Raw genomic sequence first — 20,971 nt, 5'->3', positions numbered from 1 at the left:
CACTTCTGGTTTTCTGGTGGTTCATTGGAGATAAGAATTTCATGGCCGGATGGATGTTCCTGCCCTGGCTGGCCTTGAACCACGATCCTCAGATCCCAGCCTCCTGAATAAGATTACAGACATGAGCCACCTACTCCTGGCTAAGTCTGTGTGACTCTTATCTCCAGTTAACCACCAGAAAACTGGAAGTTGCGCTGTGGCTCAAACATGCTCCTTGAGCTGAAGAGCTTAGCTACGGTGCCCAGGCCATATCCAATCCCTCACAATGGGTGCTATTTTAAAAAAAGTTTAGCTGGGCACCGTGGCTCATGCCTGCAATCCTGGGTACTCTGGAGGCTGAGATCTGAGGATCATGGTTCAAAGCCAGCCCTGGCAGGAAAGTCTGTGAGACTCATCTCCAATTAACCACCAGAAAACGGGAAATGGTGCTGTGGCTCAAGTGGTAGAGTGCTCACTTTGAGCTGAAAAGCTGAGGGACAGCGCCTAGGCCCAGAGTTCAAGCCCTGTGACTGACAAAAAATTTAGTTAACATGTGGAGAGGAAAAGTAGTCTTAATGCTTTGTGGTTCTTACATAGGCAGTGGTGAATGAAGACACCCAAGGAAATGTGAGCCAGCTCCAAGCTGAGGTGAAGAGGCTCAGAGAACATTTGGCTCAGTTGACCTCTGGACTGGTCCAACCAGAAAACTTTCTTGCCACAGGTAGGATGAACTCAGTCTCCTTTCTTCCTTGATAAGAGTCCCTTGATGACAGATAGAACACAATGCATATAGTAAGGCTTTCCAGAATTTTCCGCAACTGTCTCTTCATTCATTTCACTTGTATAGGAACATGGTGGTTATATTCAGATACAGGTGCCATAGGTGTTCCATCCTGTGAGATAGTACTAACAACTTTATCTCCTTTTAGCAGGAAGAAGTACTAAGAGATGAATGAATTTTCTTTCTTTTTTTTTTTTTTTTTTTTTGTCGGTCGTGGGCTTGAACTCTGGGCCTGAGCGCTGTCCCTCAGCTCTTCAGCTCAAGGCAAGCGCTCTACCACTTGAGCTACAGCGCCACTGAGATGAATGAATTTTATGTATATTACTTCTGAGCAACTGCAGTTTACAATCTACATGTATTCACTAAATAGTATAGGAGTGATTTATTTTATTCAAAGGATCCAAGTCCTAATTCTGTCTACCATATGCAGTCTGTATGTTAACTACATAGCGTTGTTTGTTTTTTTTTTTCCCAAGAATAACGAATATGTTTGATGGGTTAATTTGAAACCATGATCCAGCATTGACAGTCCAATTCTTTCAGAGTCATTGAGAGCAGGGGCTGGGAATGTGGCTCATTGATAGAATGCTTGCCTACTATGCATGAAGCCCTGAGTGCAATTCCTCAGTACCACACAAACAGAAAAAGCTGGAAGTGGCACTGTGGCTCAAGTGGTAGATTGCTAGCCTTGAGCAAATGAAGCTCAGGGACAGTGCCTAGGCCCTGAGTTCAAGCCCCAGGACTGGCAAGAAACAAAAAAAACAAAAACCACCAACAACAAAAAAACAGAGTAATTGAGAGCCATTAATCAAAGACTGCCTTTTCGTTCATCTCTTAAGTTTTGAAAAATAAGCCATTTTTCCCTCTTTTCCTTCTTTTTCTTACTGGTTCAATTACAGACCAAGAGAAGCCTAGTTACCTAGAGCATTTCCTGGAAGCAATGTTGTTCTTTAAGAAATCTGAAGAGGAAAAGAAGGTAGGAATCTGCATTAGGATAAGCACGAGTCAGGAAAATTTTAAGATTTCTAATTGTTGCTTTTTTATTTCCTTACTGAGTGAAATAAATGCATCACATTAATAAGACGCTGTGAAAATCTAGCTTTACATTTTAAAATTAAGTCTGAACGTAGTGTTGGTTTCTGAATTTATGCAAACTTTTAAGGTAGCTACATGATTCTTCATGTCTGACCAAACTATGAATTTCTAAGTCTCTGGCAGAAAAAATCACCCAATTGGAAGACCTCAACCTCAAAAAGGAACAGTTTATTCAGTCCAATAAAATGATTGTGAAATTCCGGGAAGATCAAATCATGCGCCTGGAGAAGCTCCAGAAAGAATCCCGGGGCAGTTTTCTGCCTAAGGAGCAGGAGTGTTTGCTCTCAGAATTAAGGCTTGAGATCCAAACTCTGCGAGAACAAGTGAGTGCATAGCAGTGGAATATTTCTATCTCCAAAAAGGAGGCTAGCAGAAATTGGTCACCATATCCTTTCTCTTTATTGTCATACATTTTAAATGTGTCTCAGTTTCCCACCTGTTCTAAAATAATTATGTCTGCAGAGCAAAAAAAGTGTGAGTGTGAGCTTGAATGCATAGCATTTGCTCTTGGTCAGCCAGGCAGAATTTGCCATGTTGGTAATTAGGATGATCAAAATCCAAAGTATCTTTAAAATTGAGCCTTTGGGGGGTCTTGTTTTTTTGTTTTTTCTCTTTTCCTTTCCTAATGGAATATGTAAGGTCTCAAAACTGTTATGTTACCAGCATTTGTGTATTTCTCCACAGATGTTAATGCACGTTTGATTAGAATAGATATTAATTTTTTGGTGTTTTTTTTTTTTTTTTTTGTAGGTTGTAGGGCTTGAACTCAGGGCCTAGGTGCTGTCCCTGAGCCTTTTTGCTTAAGGCTAGTGCTCTACTACTTTGAACGGCAGCTTCCCTTGCGGTTTTGAGTGGTTAATTGAAGCTAGTCTCATGTATTTTTTTGTCCCAGCTGGCTTTGAACTGCAATCCTCAGATCTCAGCCTCCTGAGTAACTAGGATTACAAGCATGAGCCACCGGCGCCCGATTGTCTTTTTCAATTAATGTTTCTTGAACGGTTGAATCTTAGTAGACGGAGTTTCTTTACTCATTTTAGTAATTTTTTTTCTTACATAGATTTAGCTCTACTCTTTTATGTGCAGAATGGGCCAGGTTGCATATGCTTGTGTTTCTTTTTCTCTCCCAGAGCCTGAGAGAATGAATGTTTCATGCATCTTAGGGTAAAGAAGAGTTGTAGGATCTCCTATTTCAATCCGAGTGCAGTTGTCAAGTCTTTCTTCACAGTAGTTGCAGCAGAATACAACCAGTACTGCCTGGGTGTTCTAATATTTTCTAATGGCTTTTTAGTGAGACTAGTTCATTACAGGAGCGGTCATAAGAAATAATTTGTGTAATCCTTCTATACAGATAAATCACCACCCTAGAGTTGTAAAGTATGCGATGGAGAATCATTCTCTCAGGGAGGAGAATAGGAAACTGAAATTACTGGAGCCTGTAAAAAGGGCCCAAGAAATAGATGCCCACACTGTTGCAAGACTACAGAAAGCTTTTTCAGAAGTGACTGGCACAGAGAAAATCGAAGAAGGTAACCGATGATTATCCTGAGGAGCTTCAGTTTGTTTGTTTGCTTGTTTGTTTGTTGTGGTAGTAGAGACTAAACTTAGGGCCTGACTTGAACTATACTCTCAATATCATCTCGTGTGTGTGTGTGTGTGTGTGTGTTGGTGTGTGTGTGTGTTGGTGTATGTAAGATGATCAAACCCAGAGCCTTCTGCATGTCTGGCAAGGCACTAACTAAAACCCTAAATCTTACTACTTTTGCAAAACAGTGATGGTAATTTCTTAGAGCACAGTTTATATAAACATCTAGCATTCTCTAAGTGACTTTTATGTGATATCTGCCTGTGCTGGAACCCAATAGACTGACCTATTCAGCCTATTAAACAATCCTAGAACACTAACATTTTCTATCTAATAGATGATACTTGCTTCCTAAGTAATGTATTGACTAATTCCTTAAAGTTCAACTGTTCAGTTTTTCTGTTCAGCGAAAGATGAGTCTTGTCCCATAGTGGTTAGCTTGGTTGGCTTTCTCCCAATAGAGGAGGTATCTGTGCCTTTGTTGTTATTAGTCCTAAAGCTTGAAATCAGGGTCTGTTCCTTAGTTTGGAAATAAGAGTCTTATGGACTTTACTACTAAGGCTGGCTTTGAACCACAATCCTCAGATCTCAGCCTCCTGAGTAGCTAGGATTACAGGATGAGCCCCCGTGCCTGGTCCTGTGCCCTTTTCTAATCCTTCCTTGGCACATTGTGTCATCCTGTGTCTCCTGTTGAGGGATAGGTACTTAACATTATAGGCACTACCTTCAAACCCCTTATTTTTTGTTTCTTTTTTGAGATAGGACCTCTGAAACTCAAGATCCTCTTGTTTCAGCCTCATGAGTGGTTAGATTTTATCTTCTACCACCACACTAGGCTGCACTCCATTTCTCATTTCTGTTCCCTGTAGCTTAAACTTGATGCTGGTTAGAGTACTCAGAACATGAGTTTTGTTTTTCTCAGTGTCTGTTTGTCTTTTTATTATCAGGTCAACAAGGATTTTCTCCCAAAATTTCAAAACAACCAAATTCGTTCATAAACACGAAAAAGTTAAAAGCACAACTCCTGCAAATTCAGTCAGAGCTGAATACTTCAAAGCAAGAATATGAAGAATTCAAAGAACTAACTCGGTAAAATGGAAATTGACATGCATACTAACACCTCTTATAAATTGTATTTGCTTTCATGATAATTTTGGTAATTTAATTGGGAATTTTACTTTTTGTTTTTGGTTCCAGGATTGGGGCTTGGACTCAGTGTTTACATGTGTTTAGTTTGTTCACTCAAAGATGGTGCTCTACCTCTTGAGCCCAAGCTCTACTTCTAGCTTTTTGGTGTCTAATTGGAGATTTGAGTCTCATAGACTTTTCCTAACTGGGCTGGCTTCTAACCAAGATGCTCAGATTTTAGTCTTCTGAGTAGGCTGAATTACAGGCGTGAGCCACTGGTGCCCTGTTTATTTTTAAAATGGCATGTTGCCTATGCTATTATTGAGAGCTGTTTGGGCTTTTGAATTTGTGCTCCCCCATATATATTTCTTGAATACCTTGAACATACCTGAACCCTATTTTGTCCAGCTGGAAAAAATAAAGGTTAATGATAGAAGCAGTATTTCTTATTTAAAAAGATAACTGTAAATGTGTGACCACATCATCTGTTAAGTATTTTACAAATATTTGATGTTGCTTATTGCTTCCAATTCTTTCTTTCCAATATGTATTAGGAAGAGGCAGCTGGAATTGGAATCAGAGCTTCAGTCTTTGCAAAAGGCAAACCTGAATCTTGAAAATCTTTTGGAAGCAACAAAAGCTTGCAAGCGGCAAGAAGTCTCTCAACTGAATAAAATTCATGCTGAAACACTTAAGGTAGGTTATGTGAAGCAATGCTTTCATCTAAAATAAGTGTGCGTTCTCTCACTCTCTCTACATATATATGTTTTAGGGCAGACTTTGGTAGTTAATTGAAGATAAGAGTTTCATGGGCTCTCCAGCTGGCTTCAAACCTCTGTTCTCAGATCTCAGCCTCTTGAGTAGCTAGGATGATAGGTATGAGCCACTGGTGCCCAGCTGTTTTATTCTTGAATGATATAGAGGGATTGAACTTTAAAAATAATCTCGTGGGGCTTGACCTCTGGGCCTGGGCGCTGTCCCTCAGCTCTTCAGCTCAAGGCGAGCGCTCTACCAGGTTAGCCTTAGCGCCATTTTTGGTTTTCTGGCGGTTAATTGGAAATAAGACTCAAACTTTCCTGCCCGGGCTGGCTTTGAACCACAGTCCTCAGATCTCAACCTCTTGAGTAGCTAGCATTACAGGCGTGAGCCACTGGCACCCGGCCATACTGGGCTTTGTATTGTTTTCTAGTGTTCTCTTTGATTACAAATGTGCTAACTACTGAATAAGTGTATATAATGTTTTTGTAACCTAATTTTATATTAGATACATAGCTCTTCTTGTTCCTTTATTCTTTGTTAGAATTTAGATATCAACTTACCAAGTTGCATTTTGTTTTGTAAATTTTTCATGAGTTCATTTCTATGTTGCTTTTTAATGACACTTTTCTCAATGAAAATTCAAATTTTTATGCTTTATGTTTATGTACAAAATATGCTGTTTTCTATGTATGCTAATGTTCTTTTACATAATGCTTATTTATAGATTATAACTACACCAACCAAGGCTTATCAACTGCATTCACAACCAGGATCAAAATTAACCCCTGAAGTGGGCAATTTGGCCTCTTTGCAAACTCATGACATATTAAATGAGCCAATTCCGCCTGAGATGAGTGAACAAGCTTTTGAGGCCATTTCTGAAGAGCTTAGAACAGTACAGGTAATGTTTTAGTTTTAGAAAATATTTCTTAAATATTTATTAAATACTCACTTAAATAACTACAATTCGTCTTGAACTATGTTACCCCTGAGCGTGCGCGCGTGCATGTGTGTGTGATGGGGCTTGAATTTTAAAGGACTTTTAAGATTTTTCCCTCAAAGTGGGTATACCACCTGAGCTACACTTTCAGGTCCAGCTTTCTGCTTATTAGTTATAGTTTCATGAACTTTCCTGCCCGGGATAGCTTCAAATCTTAGTCCTCTGATCTCAGCCTCCTGAATACCAACGATTATAGGCTTGAGGAATTGATGCTCTGATCATTTAACTCTTTTAACTGTATAATTCATTGTGTTCAGATGTACTTAAGATTAAAATATATCATTTAAAGTATGTGTATTTTTTCATATGTCTGGATTGCAGCCATTCTTGCTCTCTTGCAGTCTTCAGCAAATTATCCTTCACTCTTCTGGGAGCTTTGACTCCCTCTTGTAAAACATAGCCAGCTACTACTAGCTTCAAGGTTCAGAATTGGTTCACTGACCTGGTGCTATATATGTTAAGAAATGTCAAAAGTACAGTTGCACATGGTAGTACATACCTGTAATTATAGCACTGAGGAGGCTAAGAACGAGAATTTACAGTTTAAGAGCACCCTCAGAAACATGGTAGGAATGTGAGTCTCAAAAATGAAGCAAAATAGAAAGGGAGAGAGGGAGGAGAACATTTGACAGAATATTGCTATAGAGCAAATTTTGACAGGTTTTAATGTATTTGAACTAACTTGTGAAATTTGATAATCTAGGAATTCTGCTGGCTGAAGTGGTAGAATGCTAGCTTTGAGCAAAAGAAGCTCAGGGACAGTGCACCGAGTTCAAGCCCCAGGACTGGCAAAAAAAAAAAAAAAAAAAAAAGCTTTGCAAATTCAGTGTTTGGGGTTGGGTTGCAGGAACAAATGAGTGCTCTTCAAGTGAAATTGGATGAAGAAGAGCATAAAAACCTGAAGCTTCAACAGCAGGTTGACAAGCTAGAGCACCATTCTGCCCAGATGCAAGAGGTGAGGGGGGGTTGGGGAGGTGGGGAGGGAAGGGATGGTAGGGAAAAAAACAGAGGAGGAGGTAACAACACTCGATAGCAAATGTATTCATTACCTTACTCATGTAACTGTAACCTCTCTGTACAGTATTATTAAAATATACAAAAGAAAAAAAGAGGTGGGGGTGAGCACAGCCTCATAGAGCATGAGGCACACTCCCAGAGTCCGTGCATTGTGTGACCCTAGTAACTCAGTGCGATGCACTGTCTTAATGGAATGTGTCGCTTTCCCAAAGCTCTTCTCTTCAGAAAGAACCACATGGGCCCAACAGCAGCACGACCACCTCTCACACTTGAATATCCTCGGAAAGCAGCTTCAGGATACCCAGACCAAGAATGACTGTAAGTGTGAGCAGCCTGGGATCTTGTGACCTGCAAGAGTGTAGTAATGCCACTGCTTTTCAGTCACCTAACTGAATGTCCATATGTTGTTGGTTGGTTGCTTGGATGTTTTTGTTACTGTCATCAGACGACCAGACTTGAGTTTGCATGGAACTGGTAAGGAACAATGAATGGTAATTTTCTCCAGAATTGCCTCTAAGCTAACAATATAATTTTTGCTTAAAGTTTTTTCGTGAGGCTTGAACTAGGCCTGGGCGCTATCCCTCAGCTCTTCAGCTCAAGGCTAGTGCTTGAGCCATAGTGCTACTTCCAGTTTTCTAAGTGGTTTATTGGAGATAAAAGTCTCAAGGAGGAGCTGGGGAGAGGTGGCTCAGTGGTAGAGCGCTTGCCTTGCATGCCTGAGGCCCTGGGTTTGATCCCTCAGCACCACATAAGCAAAAAGAAAAAAGCCGGAAGTGGCGCTGTGGCTCAAGTGGTAGAGTGCTAGCCTTGAGCTGAAGAGCTGAGGGACAGCGCCCAGGCCCAGATTTCAGGCCCCACGACCAGACACCCCCCCCCCCCAAAAAAAAAAAAAAAAAAAAAAAGAGTCTCATGAACTTTTCCTGCCCCTGCCCCTGCCCCAGCTGGCATTGAACCAAGATTCTCAGATCTCAGCCTCCTGAGTAGCTAGGATTATAGGCATGAGCCACTGGTGCCTGGATTGCTTAAAGTTTTAATTGACTGTGTTGAGCCAGGTGCTGGTGACTCACGTCTGTCTGTAATCCTAGCTATTCAGTAGACAGATCTTAGGATCACAGTTAAAGGCAGCCCTGGCAAGAAAGTTCGTGAAACTTCACCTCCAGTGAACCACCAGAAAACTGGAGATGGAACTGTGACCCAAAGTAGTAGAGTGCTAGCCTTGAGCAAAAATTGCTCAGGGAGAGCATCCAGGCCCTGAATTTAAACCCCATGACCAACCAAAAAAGAAGTTTTAATTAACTGTGTTGAGCTATCCGGTGACTTACCCCTGTAATCCTAGCTACTCAAGAGTTTGAAATCTGTGGATCACGTTTCTAAACCAGTTTCAGCAGCAAGTCCTGTGAGACTCTTATCTACAATTAAGCACTAAAGCCAGAAGTGGAGATGTGGCTCAATTGGTAGAGCACTAACCATAAGCAAAAATGCTCAAGGATATTGCCCAGGCTCTGATTTCAGTCCCTTAGGACACCCCCCCTACACACACACACACATACACACACACAACAAATTGTAAAAGAACCCTCTTGAGGATTTGTTTTTATGTGCTTTCTAGTTTTGAGAAGTGAGGCGCATGATCTGCGAATTGTTCTTCATTCTGCTGACAAGGAGCTTTCTTTGGTGAAAATGGAGTATAGTTCATTCAAAGAAAGTCAGGAGAAAGAATTCAGCCAACTTTCTGAAAGATACGTGCAAGCTCAGCTTCAGCTCGACAATGTCAGGTAGAGTTGTGATTCACCATGTCTGATTGGCTGTAATCTTGAGCTACTTGAAATGTGAGTGATGTAAACCTAACTCAAACTGCTTGAACAAACAGGAATTTATTGGTAATTATCACAAGTGTAGATTCTAATCTTGCCTTCATACACTAGTTTTAGTTTTATTTTTTATTTTTTTGCCAGTCCTGGGGCTTGAACTCAGGGCTTGAGCTCTGTCCTTGAGCTTCTTTTGCTCAAAGCTAGCACTCTACCACTTGAGCCATAGCACCACTTCTGGCTTTTTCTGTTATGTGGTACTGAGGAATCCAACCCAAGACTTTATGCATGCTAGGCAAGCACTCTGCCAGTAAGCCACATTCTGAGCCCCAAGTTTTTTTGTTTTTATTTTTGTTTTTGTTCATTGTGGGTCTTGAACCTGCCTGGGCACTGTCTCTGGGATTTCTCACTCAAGGCTAGTGCTTTACCACTTTGAGCCACAGTGCTATCCCAGTTTTCCGGTTATTACTTGGAAATAAGACTGTCATGGACTTCTCTGCCCTGGCTGGCTTCAAACTGAAGTCCTCAGCTCTCAGCCTCTTGAGTAGCTAGTATTACAGAAGTAAGCCACTGGCGCCTGGCCACAGACTATTTTTATGTGACCCTTTTTTTCTTTCTAAGCAACTAGTAATCTCAATGTATTTTAATTTCCTTGTGTTGACTTCCCAGAGTGTAAGTAGATCAAAAAGTCCAGGTGCCAGTGGCTCTCACCTGTATATAATTCTAGCTACTCGGGACTGAGCTCTGAGGATCACAATTTGAATACGAGATCTGTCTGTAATTAACAACCAAAAAGCCATAATGGAGCTCTAGCTCAAGTGGTAGCCTGGGCTAGCCTGCCCCAGGGATGGCACCAAAAAAAAAAAAAGAGAGAGAGAGAGGGGAAGAATGTTTATTTAGCTATATACTTAAAGTATTAATGTACCTCCTAGCTTTTTAACTCTATTGGATAGAATGTAATACATAGCATGTGTGGTTTTTGGCAGTGGCTAATTCATTAACTCGTTTTTATTTAATTTACATTTATTATTTATTTTCCAGTGTGTTACTCAGGCTATTAAGACCGCTGAAGAAAATAGCAGTACACTAGTATGTGGTGGTTGTTTTTTTTGTTGTTGTTGGTTGTGGGGCTTGAACTCAGGGCCTGGACTCTGAGCCTCTGTGCTCAAGGCTAGTGCTCTACCATCGGGTCCACAGCACCATTTCTGGTTTTTGAGTGGTTAATTAGAGATAAAAGTCTCACAGGGACTTTTCTGCCTGGGCTGGCTTCAAAAAAGTCCTCAGATTTCAGCCACTTGAGTAGCTACGATTACAGACATGAACCACTGGCATCTGGCAAATACCACATGTTTATTTAATAATTTTACCTACTATATATATATATATATATATATATATATACATATATACATACAGTATATACAAGAGGTACATGTGTGTATTCCCATTTTTTGCTACTTATCTTCTAGCATCTAATTTGCTCTTTATAATTTGATTCTTGTCATATTTGAATACTCTAGATAGCTCCATATCTAATAACTTTCTGTGTATAAACCAGGGCATTTATTTTGCATAGGGTAGTGATCAGATTTTCATTCATTCATTGGCTGATACATGGATGTCATCACAATGTATTCGAGAAGGAACAAGAGAATAAAAACAGAAAAAGCCATACATCATTCTTTGCTGAGAGAATTTCCCTCTTGCTTAGATTAGAACCTTCATTTTACAGAAACCTTCCTAGAGTTGGAAGGATGGGTATGCATTGGCTAGAGTTGAACTATCGACAAAACTTGGAAATTAGTGGTTACTGCTTAGGGTACTTGTTTAGTCACCCTAGATTCCTAATTATGCCTGCGTGGACGAAGCCACATGAGAAAGGATGAGGAAGTGGCCGGCTGGAGGCTGTCCATCCCCACCAAACTGCTCTCAAATAGCTGCCATGTATCTTTCGTTTAATGTCCACCAGGAGCTTTATGTCTAGTCTTGAATGTGGGATGATCTGCTGATGGAATAGATTATATTGTGGATCACCTAACTGGCTGAAAGATATTTAATGTTTCTCTTTACCCCTTGAAAATGTTTTCCTGGTAAAGGTTGGAAAATGAAAAGCTTCTTGAGAACCAAGCCTGCCTACAGGATTCCTACGAAAACTTACAAGAAGTCATGAAGTTTGAAATCGACCAGCTTTCAAAAAACCTACAGAACTGCAAACAAGAAAATGAAACTTTGAAAATGGACCTGAATGTGAGCGAGAAAGGGTAGTGTGTGTGTCATGGGTCTGTGGCTGCCCTCTAGGGGGAAAGGCAGGAACTGTCCTGAGCACTCTACCTTTTTTGTACCGACCACAGTACCTGTGGCCCACAAGGTACTTGCCATGCATGTTGACTCTACATGGCTAGTCATAGTCATTTAATCTAATCTGAGCTTGTCTTTTAGAATTTGATGGAGCTTTTTGAGGCAGAGAAAGAACGCAACAGCAAATTATCATTACAGTTTGAAGAAGACAAAGAAAACAATTCAAAGTGAGTGCTATTGATCATTCCATTGGCTGATGCTAGAATATTACTCATGACTTCAACACTTCACCTTGTTGATTTTTTTTCCCTTGGTGTCACTGTGAAAAGTTACTTCAGCTGAATATGTAGCTGAATAACAATAAAAAAAGATTTTCTTTCAAAGCATTCCGAATTGAATCACAGATTATTTCGTACAAATGACTATACTAAAAAAACCTACTTTCTTCAAAGCATTTAATAACTAGTTTATGGTGGGTACTAATCAGAACTCAGTACCTTCTTTAAATAAGTTAGAGTATATATGATATGACTTGTAACCATTTTTCTATTACTGGGAAGCTGGGTATGACTTTTGCCACGGGTTTTCTTTTACCTGCTTTTTTATTGTGTTTCTGTGTCAGTCCTGGGGCTTGAATTCAGGGCCTGGGCACCACCCTGAGATTTAGTGCTAAATAGTGCCTAGAACTTATGATGTAACCCAGGCTTGCCTCAAACTAGCAGTCTTCCTGCCTCCACCTCCACAAATGCTGGGACTACAGGCATGCACCACCACACCAGGCACAAAGAACCTTCTAAATTGACTGCATGTTGAAATGATCACATTTTGGGCCTATTGGGTTGAATAAGATAATCCCACCTGTTGTTTTTTTGTTTTTGGTAAGGTATAGGCCTTGAATTCAGGGTCTGGGTATTGTCCCTGAGCTTCTTTTGCTCAAGCTAGCACTCTACTACTTTGAGCCACAACTTCACTTCTGGCTTTTGGTGGTTAACTGGAGATGAGTCTTATGGTCTTTTCTGTCCATGCTGGCTTTTGAACCTTGATATCAACATTTTATTTTATTATTATTATTATTATTATTATTATTTTGGTCTAGTCGTGGGGCCTGAACTCTGGGCCTGGGCGCTGTCCCTCAGCTCTTCAGCTCAAGGCTAGCTAGCGCTCTACCACTTGAGCCACAGCACCACTTCTGGCTTTTTTCTTTTTGCTTATGTGGTGCTGAGGAATCGAACCCAGGGCCTCAGGCATGCAAGACAAGCACTCTACCACTGAGCCACCTTCCCAACCCCTGATATCAACATTTTAACCTCCTGAGTATAGCGTTATAAGCGTGAGCCACCAACACCAGCATTCTCCCTGTTCTTTCTCTTGTGTTTTCCAGGCTCCTTTACTGGAATACTCTGCCCCTTCTCCAACTTCTTTTCCTTAGTAATCTCAGAAAATCAACTAGTAGTTTTACAACCGCTAAAGAGAACTATTTGTTCCTTCATTCAATACTTAAAGATAGGGTAGCTCTTCTAGGTCCTGATAATGCAGAGGTAAATAGAGATCATATATCTAGCAAGATAGTTAGCATTGTCTCATTTATAGCCAACAAGCCAGGTGGTACTATGGTGAATGCTAGAATGTTATAGCAGTGAAGCTGTGATCAAGGAATTTAGCTTCTAGCACAGAAAGACAATAATAAATACATCATATATGTTTTTACATATTGTGTTGAGTAATACACACTTCGGTGAAAAAAGTTCTGGCATAAAAATAGGTTCTCACTGAAGAAATAGGAACACTCAGACTATCCTCTGCCCATTGCTGAGGATGTGCCTAATAAAGTTCATTCACATTGCATTTAATTTCACCTGAACTATCTTGATTCCTGTTGCCATTACTTGAAATTAGATAAAGGATGCTAGTTACCAGTTGCTTCTGTTTATAAACCTAGCTACTCAGGAGGCTAAGATATGAGGATGATTTGAAGCTAGCCTTGGCAGGAAAGTCCATGAGACTCTTACCTTCAAATTAAGCACCAAAAATGATGAAAGTAGGACTGTGGATCAACTGGTAGAGCGATAGTTGAGCAAAAGTGCTCAGGGACAGTGCCCAGGCCCTGAGTTCGAGCCCCAAGACCAACATCATAAAAACAAACAAAAAACTAAACTATAATTGTTTTCTTCCAGGGAAATCTTAAAAGTTCTTGAAACTGTACGTCAAGAGAAACAGAAAGAAATGGCCAAGTGTGAACAACAGGTGAATTTCCTATTTTTCTGACTCTAGAATTTGTTGTGAAGGCTGTAACTAAATGTTTTTCCTGGTATCTAGAGAGATTTGTTATAAAAAAAAACTTTCAGTTGCTTGGTGCTGGTGGCTGGCTTTGAACCACGATCCTCAGATCTCAGCCTCCTGAGTAGCTAGGATTACAGGCGTGAGCCACCAGCACCCAGCTGTCCATGAGACTCTTACCTCCAATTAATCACCAGAAAACCAGAAGGGGTGGTGTGGCTCAGAGTGGTAGAGCACAAAAGCGCAGGCACAGTATCCAGGTTCTTTGAGTTCAAGCCCCACAAAAAACCAAAAAAAAACTATTTCAGCTTTCTTTCAGTGTTGGAAATTAGTTAAAAATATGGAAGGTTTATCTTCCTTTGTTTACTTTCCTGCAGTCTTGGTGATTGTACGTAGGGCCTTGCCCTTGATCTAGGCAAGCAACATACCACTGAGCTACGTCCTTAGTTTTATGAGACTAGGGTTTCAGTATATATCTCACTGTGGCCTAGAAGTTACTTTGTAGGCTAGGCTTATCTTGAGAGACAGACTTAAACCACCACTCCTGAGTTTCTGAAATCACACATACCATGATCATGTCCTTCCTCTCCCCATTCCCCAACACCCTGCCCATCCAGGGGTTTGAACTGTGCATTGTCCCTGAGCTGCTTTTGCTCAAGGCTAGTGCTCTACCACTTTGAGCCATAGTGCCACTTCCAGTTTTTAATGGATAATCGGAAATAAGAGTCTCATGGGTACTTTTCTGTGGGGGTTGGTTTTGAACCACAATCCTTAGATTTTAATCTCCTGAGTAGCTAAGATTACAGTTGTGAACCACCAGCGCCCGCTTACACTTTGTTTTTTTTAATGTATGTGATTTAATTCTTTTTCTAAAAACTTGTTTTTTTTCCCCTCATAGATGGAGAAAGTACAGAAACTAGAACAGAGCTTGCTCGCTACTGAAAAAGTAATCAGTTCTTTGGAAAAGTCTAGAGATTCTGACAAAGTAAGGTGGTAATTTTCTTTCTTCCCCTGTTTGTTTATTGAAACAGTATGTGCCTCAGTCTGGCTTTGAACTCTTCCCTAATCCTGAGATTATAGGTATGGGCTACCACACCTAGCTTTGTTTTTGCATTTTCTTTGTAAATGCTAGTTTGGTGCTCTAATCTCCTACACCATTGTCTGCTTCCATGTACAACTAAGCCTTACTCAGCTTCCAGAAGTGCCAAAGGAGCTGTTGCTGAGCCTGCTGGCTCATGGCTGTAATTCCTAGTTACCTAGGAGTCTAAGATCTGAGGATCACAGAAAATCTGAGCTCTGAGGAAACCAGCCCTGGCCAAAAAAAAAAAAAAAATGTCTGTGAGACTCTTATCTCCAATTAACCATCAAAAATCCAGAAGTGAAGCTGTGGCTCAAGTGGTAGAGCACTAGCCTTGAGCAAAAAGAAGCTCAGGGACAGCGCCCAGGCCCAATTGTACACACACAAAAAAGGAGCTTTGAGACATCACATAAAGCATAAAGCTATTGAAATCTAAATTGCTGCTAATAATTGGATGTTATTTGATATTTGGTAGAATAAAACTGACTTATATTAAGAAAGATATACTGTGATGGATTGTTTAAAAAGTATCTTCATGTTACTGGGTATGAAGGTAACTGTCTATTGTCCTCAACAGGAAGTGGTGGCCAACCTCATGAACCAGATCCAGGAGCTCAAAACATCAGGCTGTGAGAAAGCAGAAATCATCAACAACCTGCAGCAAGAACTGAAGGATATAAATGTAAGTACCGTGACCAGAACGTTAACTGTGAGTGATGTGTGTGTGTGTGTGTGCGCACGCGCACGTGCGTGTGTGTGCGTGCGTGTGTGTGTGCGTGTGTGCGTGTGTGTGTGTGTGTGTGTGTGTGTTTGTTTGTGACGTGTGTGTATACTCCAGCTCCTCAAGGGTCTTACAGTTGTTTCCCTCTGTAGGAATTCTGTGACTTAAGTTTAGAAGCAGTACTTCAGGGTTGGGAACGTGGCTTAGTGGTAGAGTGCTTTTCTAACATGCATGAAGCCTGGGTTTGATTCCTCAGTACCACCTCCACAGAAAAAGCCAGAACTGGCGCTGTGGCTCAAGTGGTAGAGAGCACTAGCCTTGAAAACAAAAGAAGCTTAGGGATAGTGCCCAGACCCCGAGTTCAAGACCCAGGACTTGCAAAACAACAACAAAAACAAAACCCTAGTTTTGTTTTGCCCAGTTGGTTTCCAGGACTTGCAAGGCTTTTATTGTGCAGAAGACACGCCTCTGGGGGCCCTGAAGGCCGCCAAATGTCTCAGCTTTCCCCTCGCCTCTCCCTTTTTTTCTCCATGGATGGAGGGAAGGCTTCCACCAATGTCTTAGTACTGTTCTGAAGGGAGCTTGCTACCCCACCTTTACTTCTTTTTTTTTAAGTTGCTTTATTGAGATTAAGTGATTAATATTGTGGGAGAGTGGTACTTAGCTAAAGTTACAAACACATTTTAACCTTCACAAGGTGAATTGTCATTATGATGGTCTATAAAAGCTTGTGAACTCTACAAACGTTGACAATACAACCATATCTTCCAAATAGAGTGATAGTACATCTCTTTCCTTTTGCTTAGTGGAAGCTGTTCCCTCTTTCCCTCTCAGTCCCTCCCTTCCATCACTGCCTTTGAGTTGCTTAGTTCCTTTTCATCAATGTCCAGTGCAGCTGATGGGCCCCTCCGCTGTATTTTTTCACTTGTTTCCCTCTGATGCTGTGCCCTCCTGCTAGCTTCCCTCACATGTGCGCATTTATATACCATCTGTGGGGTCGAGAACATAGAGTCATCTAAAAACAATATGACAAATTAAGAAGAGGTCCTTTGTTTCTTGAGTCTTGTTTACTTTGTCATATCTCCTAGCATTTTGGATTTAACATCCGCATATCAGGGAGACCATGTGCCATTGTATCTCTGCTCTTGGCTTATTTTACTCAACTTATGTTCTAGTGCCCTCCATTTCCCTGAGAATGCCATTATTTTGTTCTTTCTAATTGATGAGTAATATCCCATTGTCTATAGGTACCACAACTTACGGATCCATTCATCTGTAGTGGGGCATCTGGGTTGTTTACATATCTTGGCTGTTGTGAAAAGTGCAGCAATGAACATGGAGGTGCATGTGTCCTTATATCCTGGTTCCTGTTGCTCAGGGTAGATGCCTAGGAGTGGTAGGGCTGGATCATAGGGCAGGTCTATATTTAGCTTTATGAGGTACCTCCAGACTTTTCCAGAGTAGTTGTATTAGTTTACATTCCTACCAGCAGTGCAATAGGGCTCCTCTTTCTCCGCATCCCCGCCAGCATTTGGCACTGTTTGAATTTAGGATATAGATCATTCTGACTATGATATGGTGGTATCTCAGGGTTATTTATATTTGCAGTTCCTTTATGGCCAGGGATGATGAACATTTCCTCATGCATTTCTTTGCCATTTTTATCTCTTCTTCTGAGAAATCTCTCTTTAGTGTCCTTACCCATTTCATGATTGGTTTGTTAGATTTGGGAGGGATCCGTTTCTTGAGTTCTCTGTATATGATGGATATTAGACCTTGGTCTGATATATTGCTGGTAAATACTTTTCCCAATTGGTTGGCTGTCTTTCTAGTTTGGTAGCCATGCAGAAACTTTTTATTTTAAGGTAATCCCATTTGTCGGGTCTCTCCAATTTGTTGTGATCCTGGGACTCTGTTCAGGAAGTTCCTGCCTGTGCCTGTAAGTTCTAGTGCCTCTCTTACTCTGTCCTGCAGTAGTTTCAGAGTTTCAGGTCTGATGTCGAGGTCTCTAATCCATTTTGAGTTGATGTTAGTGCATAGTGACAGGCTGGGGTTCACTTTTAGTCTTCTGCATGTGGCTGCTCAGTTTTCCCAGCACCAATAGTTGAAGAGGCTGTGCTTCTTCCACTGGATGTTTTCTGATCCACTCTGTGGTTCTTTTTTTTTTGATTGGTGAATTGAGTCCATTAGTGTTTATGGTTAGTATAGAGAGATGCGTTGTGTTTCCTGCCATTTTCTTGCTTTCCTGCATTTTGCTTCTTTCCTTTTCCTGTGCTTACTCAATTGATCTAGTGATTTCTGATGTGGTTCCCTGGTCTTAACTGTTTTCTTCGGGTTGTATTCCTCCTTTTAGTGTATGTTGTAGTGGTAGCTTCTTGTTTGTGAATTCCTTTGTTGTTGTTGTTGTTGTTTTTGATTAAAAGTTTAGTCCGTGAAACTCTTATCTCCAATAAACCACCAGAAAACTGGAAGTGGCGCTGTAGCTCAAGTGGTAGAGCACTAGCCTTGAGCTGAAGAGCTGAGGGACAGTGCTCAGGCCTACAGTTCAAGGCCCACGACCGACAAAAAGAAAAAAAGAGTTTCTCCATCGAATGTGAATGCTAGCTGTGCTGGATATACCAGTCTGGGTTGGCAGTGTTGATTTTCAGGGCTTGGATGGTACTTTTCCAGGCTTTCCTTGCATTAAGGGTTTGTGTAGAGAGGTCCACAGTGATTCTGGTTTTCTTTCCATTGTCGTATATCTCCTTTTTTGATTTTGCAGCATTTAAAATCAGCTCTTTGCAGTTCAGGTCTAGTGTCTTTACTGTGCTGTGTCTAGGAGTGTTTCTTCTAGGATCCTGTCTACTAGGTGTTTTGTATGCTTCTGTTACGTGAGTGAGGTTTTCTCTTTTGAGATTGGGGAAATTTTCTGTAATAATCTTATTGAATAAGTGTTGTATCCCTCTATTCTGGTATTCCTCTCCATTGATCCCAATTATACGAAGATTAGATTTCTTGGCATTGTCTGCCAGTTCTCGGACTTCCCTTTGGTAATTTGAGTGTTTTTTCCATATCTAATACTTTCTTCTCCCAAGCCCCTGTTTTATCTTCAATTCCTGATGTTCTATTTTACATCTCATTCATTCTGTTACCTATGGCTTCCATTGTGGTTTGCATTACAGAAATTGACCCATTTATGGTGTCAATACCTGTTCTCAAAGTGTCACTTTCTTCTTTTAATGAGGTTTTACTGCATCTATTTTTGATTGCATTTTGTTTTTTAGGTCTTGGAATTCCTTGGATATTTCTTCTTTTTGTGCTCTTGAAGTTGCTGTTTTGTCTCACCTTTATTTCTTTGGCCAATTCTACCATCATCTCTTTAATTGATCTTTTGTCCTCCGTTTCTTCTTCACTCTCACTGGTGTTCTTTCCTGGGTTGCTGCAGGCTTTTGGGTTAGGTCTGTTGTCTTGATTGTTCAGGAATCTTGTATTTGGGTTCAGGATTTGTGATGTCTGTGGTCCCTGCTGTGACTGTTGGTGTCCAACAGGTGGGAGCCCTTGCTTGGCCCGGGCTGGTTCCCAGTGGGTCACCTAGCCTTAGGGCCACCGTGTCTACTCTCTTGGTGGCTCCCGGTGTTGGTGGGTGATCCTACAGCGGCTGGAGCACACACGTGTTTCACGGTACCAGTCAGGATCCAGTGGCCTAGGCGGCTTGGGATCCCAGTTGGAGCACACTTGCTTGTCAGTTCCCAGCAGGCTGAGGGTACTCCTCCAGTTGCTGGAGCTCACGTGCCATTCCCCGCTCCAGTCAGAGGCCAGTGACCCTGGCCACTTGGGTTTCTACCCAGGGCACACTAGCTTGGCAATTCCCCGAGGGTGGGAGGCACCCCACGGACTGCTGGGGCTCACATGTGATTCCCTGCTTCAGAAAGGCTAGTGGCCCAGGCAGCTGGAGTCCTACCTAAGGCATACTGTTGGTTGATCCTGGTGGGTGGGCATGCTCCCACTGATTGTGTGGCCCTAACTGATTCCTAGAGTCAGTCAGGGACCAGGGGCTCAGGCAGCCGGAGTTCCCAATCCTGGCAGTTCTCTATGGGCAGGGTCTGCTCCCCCAGCTGTGGGGCACACACACAGTTCCCAGCTTCAGGCGAGCCTGCTGCAGTTCCTGCCTAAGGCGCTCTCTTGGCAGACTCTGTGGGCAGGGACACTCCATGGGCCACGGGGGGCGTCAGGGATTGATGGCCCAGGCCCCACCTTTATTTCTACAGGCAGTCTTCTGAAGATGACAAAAAACACATGCTTTATGTATGCATACCACATGCATTTATACTTCCATTCTTTGATTTACAAGTAAAATTAAATTAATTTGTATGAATCTTGTTATCAGCTTGTAACGCACAGTATTGTTGATTTTGGTTTCTTTGTGTGTGTGTGTGTGTGTGTGTGTGTGTGAGAGAGAGAGAGAGAGAGAGAGAGAGAGAGAAAGGGTTGCCTAGGGGCCTTGCTGTCTCTAAACTTTCCCCCCCCCCCAAGGCAAGCCTTTCATCACTTGAACCACAGCTCTACTTATTGGTAGTTAATTGGAGATCAGAATCTTGCAGCTGGTGCTAGAGGCTCACACCTGTAATCCTAGCAATTCAGGAGGCTGAGATCTGAGGATTGAGGTTTGAAGCCAGCCTGGGAAAAAAAAGTCTGTGAGAGTTACTTTCAATCACACACCAGAAAACAGGAAGGGGAGCTCTGGCTCAATGTGGTAGAGCCCTAGCCTTTAGTAAAAGGACCTGCTCAGGGACAGCACCCAGTCCTTGAGTTCAAGCTCTATGACTGGCAAAAAACAAAAAAAGAATGTCACAGACTTTACTGCCTGGGCTAGCTTCAAACCACAATCCTCAGATTTAAGCCTCGTGAATCGTTAGGATGACAGGTGTGAGCCACCGGCATCTGGCTTCTTAGTTGTTTTAATATACAGATAAACATAAAAAGTAGACAGCTCTTGTATCACGACTGTCTTTCCTGCAGTGCAAATATAACTCTGCTTTGGCTGAGAAAGAAGAGAGCAAAGATTTGATCAAGAAGCAGGAAGCGGATATTCTAGATCTGAAAGAAACTCTTCGGCTGAGAATATTCTCTGAGGACCTTGAGGTAGGCCTTAATATGGCACAAACTATTTTGGTCTTATTATCAGTTACATGGAAGATTTTTTTTAAAGGCATAATTAGTAATTATAGTAGTAATAAACTATCTCAATTGTTATTTTATAATTTTATTAATGTCCTTAGTAGCACTGATGATCTTAATAACTAATTATAATGAAGAATTAGCTAATGGTTACTTCCCAAGGGAGGTCAAGCCTTAAAGAGATAACAGTAAAATTGTGTTCCAGACACTGCCCTGTGCTTCACTTTCCCTTGACCTAGTTAATGTTGCCCATTTCTTGTGTGTTCTTTGAGAGATATTTTAGGCTGGTTC

The 20,971-nt window shown here is 41.5% G+C and overlaps 1 protein-coding gene across 1 annotated transcript in view; it reads left to right on the top strand.

The window, feature by feature from the left end:
* Kif15 (kinesin family member 15) overlaps positions 1-20,971 on the top strand; it is a 46,214-nt gene that overhangs the window by 16,397 nt on the left and 8,846 nt on the right. Inside the window, exons 11-26 of the mRNA XM_070017592.1 lie at positions 577-700; positions 1,660-1,736; positions 1,969-2,178; positions 3,204-3,381; positions 4,385-4,526; positions 5,120-5,261; positions 6,049-6,225; positions 7,172-7,279; positions 7,554-7,659; positions 8,951-9,116; positions 11,246-11,396; positions 11,589-11,674; positions 13,622-13,691; positions 14,623-14,709; positions 15,380-15,484; positions 20,522-20,644. Coding sequence (XP_069873693.1) covers positions 577-700; positions 1,660-1,736; positions 1,969-2,178; positions 3,204-3,381; positions 4,385-4,526; positions 5,120-5,261; positions 6,049-6,225; positions 7,172-7,279; positions 7,554-7,659; positions 8,951-9,116; positions 11,246-11,396; positions 11,589-11,674; positions 13,622-13,691; positions 14,623-14,709; positions 15,380-15,484; positions 20,522-20,644 — 2,052 coding nt within the window. The remainder of the gene's footprint in view (positions 1-576; positions 701-1,659; positions 1,737-1,968; positions 2,179-3,203; positions 3,382-4,384; positions 4,527-5,119; positions 5,262-6,048; positions 6,226-7,171; positions 7,280-7,553; positions 7,660-8,950; positions 9,117-11,245; positions 11,397-11,588; positions 11,675-13,621; positions 13,692-14,622; positions 14,710-15,379; positions 15,485-20,521; positions 20,645-20,971) is intronic.

Source organism: Dipodomys merriami, unplaced genomic scaffold, assembly GCF_024711535.1.
Source record: "Dipodomys merriami isolate MVZ:Mamm:240054 unplaced genomic scaffold, mDipMer1.0.p SCAF_125, whole genome shotgun sequence".
In the NCBI taxonomy this organism is placed as follows: domain Eukaryota; kingdom Metazoa; phylum Chordata; class Mammalia; order Rodentia; family Heteromyidae; genus Dipodomys; species Dipodomys merriami.
The sequence above is the reverse complement of the archived record's forward strand: the minus strand, read 5'-3'. Positions and strand labels throughout refer to the sequence as shown.